The following is an 11996-nucleotide window of genomic DNA, read 5'->3' as shown; positions in this document are numbered from 1 at the left end:
GAGGGCGCTATTCGGTCACGTCGTGCACGATCGTGCACGTGGTGTTTGTGTAAATTGGCACGTAGGCCGATACGCGATATATGTGTACGACGGTAAGAAGATCATGGAGATCGACGAGACAGCTACGAATACTACGATGAGTACATTTCAATTCAGGTAAATACGAAGATTGAAAGTTTGCTGGAATGTAGGAGGGGTTGTCGTGAATACCATCATATTTCATTATAGGCCATGCATAAATCCTGTCTTGCCTAAGGCTGCATCCGAATCTGTTGTCTAGAGCTAGGTACTAATGTGGCCTATTTACTGGACTGCCTCCGTAAACATAGGCCACACATCCACATGTACAAAAACGTGTCGACTTTGCCAAATTTTGATTTTCACATTTAGGCTTAGTTTGTAGGATTTTTTGCTTTAGAAGCACACTCACCCTCTTTATAGGCTAATCAGAAAGTGCTGCCTTTTTCAGATGTCTAATTTTTGTGAAATTTCATGTTGAAATTTTGATACGCAAACGTGTAAAAATGAATCTGGAAATTTCACGAAAAATATACATCTGAAAAAGGCAGCACTTTCTGATTAGCCTATAAAGAGGGTGAGTATGCTTCTAAAGCAAAAAAACCCTTACAAACTAAGCCTAAATGTGAAAATCAAAATTTGGCAAAGTCGACACGTTTTTGTACATGTGGATGTGTGGCCTATGTTTACGGAGGCAGTCCAGTAAACAGGCCACATTTATGGGGCTAGGTACTATAGGTCTTCGCTCCATTATAAATACGCGGAGACGCGCTGACAATAGACGTAGCCGTAGCTCTGGAAGAAGCCCGTTTCGGACACGGCCTTAGCTGGAGTTACCCAGCCCTGAATTTTATCATTGGGTTGTCATCTCTAGGAGACAACCCAATGATAAAATCTGGGTAACTCCAGCTAGTCATGCCTGTGCCTGTGGTGTGGGGGGGGGGGGATTGTGACAATAAATTTGCCGACACATCCTATTCCTAGTATTATTTAAATTCTACCTCCATGACCTCCATGACCTCCATGCACAGTCCGCGAAATAAAAACACAGCTATCCATCCGTCATGTCCGTGCTCAAGCGGGAGTTAAGGGGGTATTTCTCCCCCCCCCCCCCCAATACAATGTATTTTGTATTTATTTTAACGATCAAGTGCCCTTTTTCATTGTATTTGTAACATTACAAATGCCCTTGTTCATGAACGCCCTTTTTTAACGAACACCCTTTTACTTAAGAATATTGCGTGAACGGTCATGACAGTCGATCGGCCATCAAGCGTTTTTGATATTTCATTTATTTTTAACTGCTTGTGCGCACACCAGATTCAACAATTTAGTATGGTATTAATCATGTTAACAGTTTGCCACACGTGTTCATGTACATTTCTTTTTCTTTTCTGTTTTTATTTTTCTCCTTTCAAAAATGCTGGAAGGAATAGTTGAGGACAGGAGGAATGCAGATTACACTGTATTTATTTTCCATTTTTTGTCCCTTTTTACATGTTTTATCATTAATTTCAGGCCCAACATGTCCACACCAGCTGATGAAGCAACCAGTCTTGCAGCATTGTTAGGCAGAGAGAGTTCAGCATGCCTCAGTAAACCATCAGGAATTCCAGTCATGGTTGACTGGGCCGCAAAGTCCAAAACAAAGGTGCGTCTAAATGCTGTGCCCCAACTAGACCTGGGTCCCAACTTAAGCTGGGACCGTCCATACTTATGTGTTCCATTTGGAACACTTGAGTTGGGACGGGCCCATCTGTAGTTGGGACGGGCCCATCTGTAGTTGGGACGGGCACATCTTTAGTTGGGACGGGCCCAACTCTAGTTGGGATGGGCCCATTTTTAGTTTGGTTGGACCCATCTTTAGTTGGGACTTGTCTAGTTGGGACGTCACATAAACATCATAAAAACTCAAATTTTGTGTGTTGTGTGTGTCATGTTGACGTAAACAATAACCCCAAAAATATCAACTTTACCCCTTTCCACATGATGTCTATATTAAAAATATGACTGCCAAATTTGAAACTTACTGTATACATGTTTGTACCCTCACTCTGAAAAAAATGGTAACACCCAGTTTTCATGTTTTTGATAGTTTTCATGGGTTCATACAGGTAAGCTACATTCAGGTGTACTTTACCAATGTTTGACAGATTTTGTTAGCGTTTGATGCGATTCATTGTGTTTATTGACAGGATGGGTCAGCCTTGCAAACAGATGACGTGGAAAAGATAGTAGAAGAAATACTGAACCCTGCCAAGGTACAATTATCACTTTATTTACTAAAACGTCGGCCCAAAAGTCGGCCCAATAATTTACTGAACCTAAACAAGTAATGCTCAGAACAAGGTTTCCACTATAGGGCCAGTTCTTATTTGTCGTGGAAGATAAAACACCATTGCAAATTTGTCAAGTCACAGCTAGTATTAAAGCTACAGTCCATCATTTACAGCTATCCAAAAAGTAACTGACATAATTATTGTTGAAAAACATGCTTGGTTGAAAGATAGTAAGGGGACTAAACTCCCGGTGAAATTATTCTTCTTGCAAGCTGTCATTTTGAAGAAATCAACGAAAGAAGGCCTTTCCAACGGTGCGTCTTAAGACCCAGCGTTGGAACTTTCCGTTATTAGTTGTTGTTTTTTTTCGGCAAAGTGCGCGCAAGCGTTGACACGACGCACACGCGCGCCTGGTTGCTATAATTCGTCGGATCAGTGCGCGACATCGCGTAGCTGCAATCGGCTCAGTGAGAACCTGTCTCGGACGCTGAATTCAGGCCCAATTCAAAATATGATTCAGCAACTTTTGATTTTAAATCAAGATCATAGAATGCTGTTTCCTCGGAATATACAGCTGAAGCTGAGCTGAAACTTCATCAGGTTAGTTGTTCAGCACCCTTCTTCAGATTTTGAGGACTTTTGTTGCTTCAAACGAACAAAATGCACAAATTACAAATGATGGACTGTACCTTTAACGCAATGAATTTGCAGAAGTTGAACACATTTCAACTCTAGCAATTGTTCCAGAATTCTTTTTTTTTTTCATTGTGTATATTTCAGGTAAAAACAGTTCTGCAGTTCAACAAAGCGTGCAAGGTTTTCTTAGAGAAATCCCCAACTGCTTTAGATCCATCATCGAGGACATCACTGGGCAGTCTCATTCTGAACAGTGTCGCTGAACGAAGCAACGACAAAACACAGAAGCAGCTCTGGCCCAAGAAGTCGCTGCTTAAGATCATCGAAGAGTGCAATGTGGCTGCCAGGTAGGTGCAACCTAGATCCAGATGGACCTGAGATCCATTAAAATCTTAAACTCTGAATTTGATAGACCATTTTAGGAGGTTCAGTGTATTGGTATAGCGGTGATTTCCTTGCTTTCCCCCTCCATGACCAGAGTTTGAATCTGCCCTCAACCAGCTTGTTGATTAGGTTTTCAGTCTGTTCATGTGTAATTGTTTCTATGGGTTTCCTTTTGATGTCATTCCAGGGTTTTCCTCCCACCTCTAAAACTGTAGTTACCTACCTCATCTACCAATAAACCCCACTGGAAAGGAGTAAAATGACTTTTGCTGAATAGCCAAATGAATAAATAAAATAAAAAGAAGTAATTGCAGCGGCCCATGCTAAATCAAATTTGAACTGTCCAGGTTCCCCGGCAAGCTCAGTGGTGGAGTGATTTAGTTGTCAGCACTACGTACAATGTAGCAGGTCGTGGGTGCGAGTTCCCCTCGAGTAAGCTTGTTAATTTTTTTCGCAAGCCTTTGGACAACAGTGAAAATATAGTGCTCAGTGAAGGGCAAAACTGATGTTACTTTTAAAACCCGATAGCACTGCAACCTACCTCTCAACTCATCTCTACCGTAAACATGGTTGAGAAATTCTTCATTGTTTGTATTTTTACTTTCCAAATTCCAAGCTTTTTAGTTGTAACACCAGAAATGTAGAGATTTAGACCATCATCATGCCTCAAACAGTCTCTCAACATTGTTTGTGATGAATTTTGAGTTTTAGGAGGCCGTATAGTCTGACCACGCCTTGTTACAATTTTTTTTCTTCAGCTCATGTTCGTCATTTGTGCAGTCAGCCATTGGGATGAAAGACATAGACGTCGTCAGGTGCTGTGTTGATCACATGCAGGATATCCCAGACTATCTACTGACTAAAGTCTTGCTGTTCTACATCAGGTACGGTGTGGTTTCCTTCATCATCAACCAGAGGTGTCGTCAAACCAGTCACAAGTCAAATCATAAGTCATGTCACAAGTTGGGTCACAAGACAAATCATAAGTCAGTACAAAAGACAAATCAAAAGTTCGATCACAAGACAAATCACAAGTCGGTTCACAAGATAATCATTAGTTGGGTCACAAGACAAATCACAAGTTAGGTCACAAGTCAAATTGTAAATAGCTCACATGACATATGTGACCTGTTCTGTCAAAATCAGACTTTTCTGGGCATCAGGTCAAAAATGAGATTTTTGCATATTGTTAAATTATGTACATTTTCCTTTGAATAGGTGGTTTAATTTTTGAAACCGGTCATTCCTGGGCAGAGTTATGCTATTTTGAAGTTCATCGTGTCGAAAACTAGGAAACGGAGAAAATGGCTGTTAAAGTTTGGGGTCTATTTTAAGACCTGTTTCAAGTGACATTTCTTTAACTGATATACCTTAACAAATCATCAAAAATACTATATTTAGAGTTCAAATTAGGGTTTCAAAATTATATTAGACATGTTCAAGATTACAAATATGCAAAAATTAGACAATCGAAAAGAATCACCCCCATAGTGTTGTTTTTCCCTATCTTCATTTCAACCTCTGCCCAGCGTCTGCTTTAGACAGAACAGGTCACATATAAGTATTTTTTTATGTTGACAAATACACATATTTTGAAAAACTCAAAATTCAAAACAAGGCGTTGCTCTTTATGAAAACAGGACAGTCACTGCCAACCCTCCCCCCCCCCGAACTTCCCTTTTCCCCCACATTTACAATCAACATTGTGAAAAATAATGGCATTCTGGATTGTCCAGGTCAAAACAGGGCTAGACTACTCCAACTGATATTCACTGATGTACTGAGGTAATTACATTTGGATTTTGCAGGCACTTTCAGGGTATATCGTCAAATGAGAATCCAGAATCGACAGAATCAATTCCATCATTGCATCCTGCATCGTGTCCTGTGTCGTCAGTGTGTGCGCAATGTGTGTATCCTTTGAAAACACCTACAAAAATGTTCACTAAAACAGCACTATTTTTATAATATTTTTGCCTTCTGAATTGCCGAGTACAAATAATGTCTTAAATAGGCAAGCTTAGTCTTGTCTTCAATTTCTTGACAAATGATAAGTTGGTGTATAGAGTACCGAAGTGTGACGTAGAACCAGAAAGTGTAGTGCAAACGAATGGAGTGTGCGCCCGTGTTGGTTCACAGGCTGAATCACGCACTAATGTCTTTCACACACATTTTGTGCGCGTGATGTATTCGCTTCGATACTCTATATGAGGTGGAAATCAAAATATGTGATGCGATCAAGCTAAGGCCAAGTTCGGGCAAGGACCATTAGTCGACTAGTGGTTGATTTGTGACGTACCTTACGCATGCGCACTAATAGCAAAGTGCGAACGTCTCTAGTCGAACGCTGGTCAAAATGACATTGCAAAACGTCTGGATCCTGACTCCCTGCTGTACGTTATGAACGCGCGCGGCTATGGTTACCAGCGAAGCAACCAACCCCAGTAGGTTGGTTCCAAATAGTCGACTAGCGTAGTTAACCATCGTTGACTAGACAGAGTTCGGGCAAGCGTTAGTCGACCAATGGTTAACTATAGTCCTTGCGCGAACTTGCCCCAAATGAGTTGTTTGTCGACCCTGGTCGTAATTTTTTTTATTACAGATTTGAAAAGAGCACAATCTCAGCATTACTACTGTGAAAACTGCCTGCTGGTACCATTTTTAGTTAAAAAGGTTATGGAAGTCGGAACACCAACAGATGTGATGAAGTGATGTGATGAAGTGGCTCTATTTTGGCCTGTATCTCCAGATAAAAATTCCTGACAATCGACTCATTTAGCTTGATCGCATCACATACATGTATGAGAATACTTCCTCAACATTTCAACTATGGTTTTCGATGACGTTTAAATGTCTCAATACAATTGTATACCTCAACATGTTGCCTCAGTAACAAGGTCTTGTGTTGTCCGTTCAACGATACTTTTATCATCGATAATTTAAGACAGTTCAGCTTTGACGAAGCAATGGTAAATATGAGAGCATTTTACCATTTTTAGACTGGTTCACGCCTCATCGCATCAAAGCCTTCAGAATAGAATAGTGTGTGAGGGGACCAGCCTATTTAACTTTGCTCCTGTTGTTAAGCTTACATTTGACCCAATTCCTAATTGGGACTTTGCCCATATTCCTAATTGGGCAGTTGTCAAGAATCCCCCATCACCAATTACATGCACTTGTGCTTGATCACGTGGGTGTAAGAATTGGGCGAAAGAATAACGGACATCAAGCTCTCAATCAGCGCTGCCGCTTGTATGTGGGGCTGGAAAGATCTCGAGTCCAACATGGATATGGTCACATTTTATTTGTTAGATGTTTGTGTTGTTACGGTCTAAGCCAGTTCAAATGTTTATGGTAGCGGCTGCAGCCACTTTCCATAGCCTTGTGTGTAATTTCAAGCCGTAGCCAATAATTTGGGCATGGCCATAGTTGCAATGGAGGAGGACTTATATGTTCTCAAAAATCTGACATTTTCACTAATTGAATGAATTTCCACAAATCACAACTCAATTTGTGTGATTTTTTGTCGATCATTTTCAGGTGTTACTGAGATATCTTCACTTTCTCCTTTCCATCACGTCAGCCAGTGACCAGGATGACTGTATACCAACACTTAATATAGTAAGCAAATTGGAAAGTTTAGAGAAGTGTCTTTTCGAGAAAACAGTGAAAAACCATGCACAACCTTTTGATCACACAATACGGTTTTGCCCATAGCACTCTTTATTTCCAAAAAACAGTCAATTGACTGATCGTTGGAAATCACCTACATTTCTTAATTTTGTATAAGTCAGATAATTTCACAGAGTGTTTAATACCAGTACGATCTAAAATCCGGGTCGGGTTTTTAATAATAATTCAGTTGGTTTCTTTTGAGATAAATGCAAATGATCCTATATATGCCTTTAAAGGGAAAATACAACATTTGCAAACATCAAAAAATGAAATGATCAAATTATCACGAAATACCTACTGGATTGTTAGGAATGACAGTCTAAAGCATCCTGTAAAATCGTGGCTCCTGGTGTGCTGACATTTTCAAGAAAAACTGTATTTTTCCAACGCTGGTCGGCCGACCAGCGTTGGAGAAAACTGGCTTTTTTTCAAAAACTGTTCTTAATTTTTCATATTTAGTTATTCTGAATTTTCTTTGCAATAGATTACACACCCCTGAAGGGGTACAAGCCTGCTAGACTGATTCTCTGACCTTACAATTCCTCAAAGTGTATTAATTGCTCTGTTTCATCTTAGTGGGGTCAGGGAACCAGACTACAAGAACATGATAGGTTTTCTTGCTTTTTCCAGCATCTACAAGCCCAAAACGTGAAACAAATCAGTTTAACAATATTTTCTATAACATACTAATCCCCCAAATCCATTTATTTCTGAAAATTGAAGCAAAAGCAAATGTTGTACATTCCCTTTAACTACTGTACATAAGTGAACAATTATCAATGTAGTTGTAACATGCTGGATTCCATTTGACCCAATTCCTAATTGGGGATAGAGGTTCCTAATTGGGCATTAGTCAGGAATCCCCCATCACCAATTACATGCACGTGGGCTTGATCACGTGGGTGTAAGAATTGGGGGAAAAAACAACGGACATCAAGCTCTGTCGGCACTGCCACTTGTATGTGGGGCTGGAACGATCTTGAGCCCAACATGGGTATATAGTCACGTTTTACATCTTTACATCTTACATTTTTAATTGGACGTCTGCATTGTTACAGTTTAAGCATGTCAAGCCAGTTCTTGGAAAACTTATCTATTTTAATGGGATTCTGTAAAATATTTCTTTTGCTCACAATTTTATTGCCGAGTCATATTTTTATAAGAAAGTGGCATACAAGTATGTTACACTTCTTTAAAATCCTTTAAAAATAGGAGTAAGAATTATAATGGTTGCATTTGAGTTTCCCAATTGTTCACATAGCGAGATAATAATGTATGAATGACGTAAGCAAGTTGCATTGTGATTCAATGATGTGATAGTAAATTGGTATGTTTATATCTGTGTTATTTGCATCAGATGACCGCGAGAAATATCTTTAATTTGATTGGTTGTTTGCCTAATTTCCAGGTTGCTGATTGGATAAGCGCTTTATTAGATGCTCACTTCACTCAGCTATTACTGTCTCATGAAGCAAGGGAACTGCTAGCGGAACTAGCGCAGTCTGTACAAGTGCAGGTGAGATGAACAAAACAAATGTTCTCATTCAAATAGTCATTGTCTTGTGGGCTGTCCAAAAATGAACATTTTCACGTAGTCATCATAGTCATGGATGCTGTAATAATTTAATCTTGTGACTTGTTCACCAGTCTGTGGCCACAAGTACTTGTTTTCTTAAACGGCTGTGTCATTATGGCTTCATTTAAACGTCATGAATATTATATTTCTGTGGTGACGTAGTTCTCTGCATGTTTGCGACATTTCCTGGGAGGAGTTTTGAATTGTTTATCTGTCCATAGGATCAAATTTCCCAAAGCATCATCAACTGCCAAAGTTTGGAAGTTCTTTGAAAAAAATCATAATAGATCACATATTTGTTTTATTACCAGGTTTTAAACATTGATTTGCTTAATTTTCCTTTTGCCAGTATTTACAAGGGACGAGATTGTCATGACTCTTCTGTTTTCTATTCTTTGTTGATCCTTAGCACTTGTATTACATTTTTGTACATTGTATTACATTATGTGTACTCCTGATGTGTGTAGCCTAGTGGTTTGGGTTCGTGACTCACAATCTAAGAGTCAGGGGTTCCAATCCAGCTGCTGGCCATATGTTGTGTCCTTGGGCAAGCCACTTCGTCCCCCCTTGCCTCTCTCCAGCGGAGAGTTTAAATGCGTACTGGCATTAGTTGGGGAGTAACCTGCAATGGACAGATTCTCAGTCATTTTGTGCCAAGGAAACCAGTTGCCTGCCTGATGGGCCATATTGGCTCATGATAGACTATAGGGAGTGAAAGGTCAAGTATTTTGGGGCAGTATGGGAGCTAACATACGAGTACTTGCAATCATTATTCCCTGTTTTTTCCCTCTCTTCATAGGAGTCCTTCTACACTGAATTGGAAGCAGTCAAGACAATCCTACAGAGCTTCAAGGATTCTGTCTCCGTTCCCGTCAAGCAGCAGAGCGGTAGCTACAGCATTGAAGTCTTGTGTATATAGGCAGGAACACAGCTTACAACTAAAAACTTTGCATTCATATGCAGTTTGAAAATGAAACTCCACAAGAACTTGGAACCTTCCAACTGTACCATGCTGAATTGATCATGTTTGTTATTTATATCTCGTGCAGTAACTGTTAACCCCTTGACGCCGGTATTATCATGCCTAACTTTACCGGCCTTTGTCCAGTGGCAGCTGCACGGCTCACAGACCGCTTTCCACAGCATAGCGAGGCTTACAACATACCGGAAGGATTACCGGACCGCATCATCATCATCGGCCGGCAATAAGGGGTTAATGGCCATCGTGCAGTAATTGTAAATGGCAATGTTGCCTGTTCGCAAGAGCTAAAGGACATGTATGTAATGGATGCACACTGGCTTGTGTACGTGATTGGCAGGAATAACTTTTAAGTGGATGTGCGCAAATTGTACTGACATCCGGAGAGAAACACCAAAGCATGGGAACATGAAGCAGATGACACGTACATGTAATTGTCTATCAGTAGTAGTACTGATCTGAATTATTACCAAAGAGAGCCATCTAAAGCTTAGAAAGTAGAAAGGTTTACTGGTCTTTGTGACTTGTGAAAAATGGATGATGTGAGTGACCCAATGAGGAAAGCAGACATAGTTTAAAGAAGGATCTTAGGCCATCAGCCTCGGTCCAAAATTTTGGCCACCGGTATCAAATGAGGGAAATAATCATCACAGCGTTTTTTGGCAAGGTACACACCTCCAAAAATGGAAAATATGTGATAGCATTGCAGGGGTGGCAGCTTTTTGGGTGTTATCACCCCATTTTCTCAAAATGTCCATCAAAATGCTTGTTAACACTCTAGGGGCGGTATACCTTGCGCATGCGCACTATAATTATTCATGCCCTGATTTGATACTGGCCAAACCCCCAGGCTGATGGCCTATCTACATGTACTTCGTCATATCTCATGTTTTTGTCATACTTGCATTAAGATCTGCTTAACAAGTATGGAAGGCTAAATGGTGCAGATTTCAAGGTGTTTATTTTTTTGCTGATTACTACAAACTTTTGGAACACTGTACAACAGGGAGTTTCATCATTATCAAAAAGTTGCGAGGCAAAATTGCTTTATACATAAACCCTACAGTCAATTAAAGCATTACAGAATTGAAATCCAGAATTTTTGATAATCACAATTTTGTCCGTTTCCCATTAAACACTCTTTTCCAGGTTTTTAAAGGCGGGGATCCCCTACATTTCACCAATGGATATTGAGTTATCAGCGTTTTGTTTTCAATAAATCATCAGCATTTCTAAAAAAAGAAAAGAAAAACAACTTCAAATCAGGAGTGTTCATATTCACTAGACTTTTTTTTAATTTACAAATAGCATCACTATATGCATAACATATTCACTTGTCATGTACATGTATCAAGAAATTTATTGAAATGTACAGCTACAGTCGGTTACAAAAGCAGTAGTTGTAACACTGCCAAAAATATCAAGTTCCACTGGCTTACAGTTATAGATATTGAGGAAAATGACGTCTTCTATTAACCTTTCTAAAATGCATGATACAGTGAAGAGTTACATTTAATCATGATTATCCATGCAAATGCACGAAATAAAATAATACTGACAAGACAATAGTTCATTAACAAACGACTGACTGACCAATTTACCAGCCAGCCAACTAATCATTCATGCAATAAACCAATCATAAGTTTTTCCTAATTCTCTGCTCAAATATCTATTGATAATTCACAAAGCTGGTACTCTACCCAAAGGGTTCTCCACACATCCAACATGATAATAAAGTTTATATACATTTTAGAGACATTCATCTATGAAAAACTGCTTATTATTGTACATGACATTTCCTTAATGAATAAGGATATTTCCAAATCTGCTTTGCCTATAACCAGGCGTGCAACTGGGAATTTAGAAAAAAACTAGGAAATCCAAACCACACAAGATTTTGTGCAGTGTTTTTCATCTTGAAATGGCATTCATGAGAAGTAAAAAACGAGGAAATCAGTGGATATGAGGAAGAGTTGCATGCCTGTATAACATGTCTATAGGCTTGTTCAGACAACACAAACGACCCCCATGGTAAACAGAGGCAGTATCATATTAAGGTCCGACGCCTCATAAGTCTGATTTTATTTACTTATGAAGCGTCGGACTTATGAGGCATAAATTCCGCCTCATAGGTCCGACGCCTCACAAGTCCGACAATGAACAAACGCTGTTTCGGACTTACGAGGCGTGGCACTTATGCGGCTTTGGACCTATATGAGGCTGAATAAATAATTGTTATGCCTCGTAAGTCCGACGCATCCCACAGAAGTCCGAAATTTCGGACTTATGAGGCGTCGGACCTACATGTATGAGGCGTCGGACTTGTGAGCGGACCCCGGTAGACGCAGGCCAGGACCTCAGTAAACGTCGTATGTTATGTTCAGCAGCTGCTGGGTGACCAAATGGCCTGATTACCCTACACCAGATTATTTACTTAGTGAGAGATGCC

At 39.9% G+C, this 11996-nt stretch overlaps 1 protein-coding gene across 1 annotated transcript; it reads left to right on the top strand.

Moving 5' to 3' along the window:
* The first annotated feature begins 10 nt into the window (after nucleotides 1-10).
* Nucleotides 11-9492, top strand: LOC119738626 (nucleolar protein 11-like). Its single transcript, XM_038213532.1, has 10 exons — nucleotides 11-156; nucleotides 1537-1669; nucleotides 2214-2279; nucleotides 3078-3280; nucleotides 4076-4201; nucleotides 5126-5230; nucleotides 6208-6286; nucleotides 6858-6938; nucleotides 8401-8508; nucleotides 9368-9492. The coding sequence occupies exons 1-10, from the start codon at nucleotides 104-106 to the stop codon at nucleotides 9485-9487; spliced, it is 1074 nt and encodes a 357-aa protein (XP_038069460.1). The 5' UTR covers nucleotides 11-103; the 3' UTR covers nucleotides 9488-9492.
* The last annotated feature ends 2504 nt before the right edge of the window (nucleotides 9493-11996 follow it).

This window comes from Patiria miniata, unplaced genomic scaffold (assembly GCF_015706575.1).
Source record: "Patiria miniata isolate m_02_andy unplaced genomic scaffold, ASM1570657v1 HiC_scaffold_3, whole genome shotgun sequence".
In the NCBI taxonomy this organism is placed as follows: domain Eukaryota; kingdom Metazoa; phylum Echinodermata; class Asteroidea; order Valvatida; family Asterinidae; genus Patiria; species Patiria miniata.
This window is presented reverse-complemented; position numbering and strand designations above follow the sequence as displayed.

Coding starts and splice junctions, on each gene's coding strand:
- LOC119738626 (XM_038213532.1), top strand. CDS start 104: ATGGAGATCGACGAGACAGCTACGAATACTACGATGAGTACATTTCAA. Junction 1,670..2,213: donor CCGCAAAGTCCAAAACAAAG/GTGCGTCTAAAT, acceptor GTTTATTGACAG/GATGGGTCAGCCTTGCAAAC. Junction 2,280..3,077: donor AAATACTGAACCCTGCCAAG/GTACAATTATCA, acceptor TGTATATTTCAG/GTAAAAACAGTTCTGCAGTT.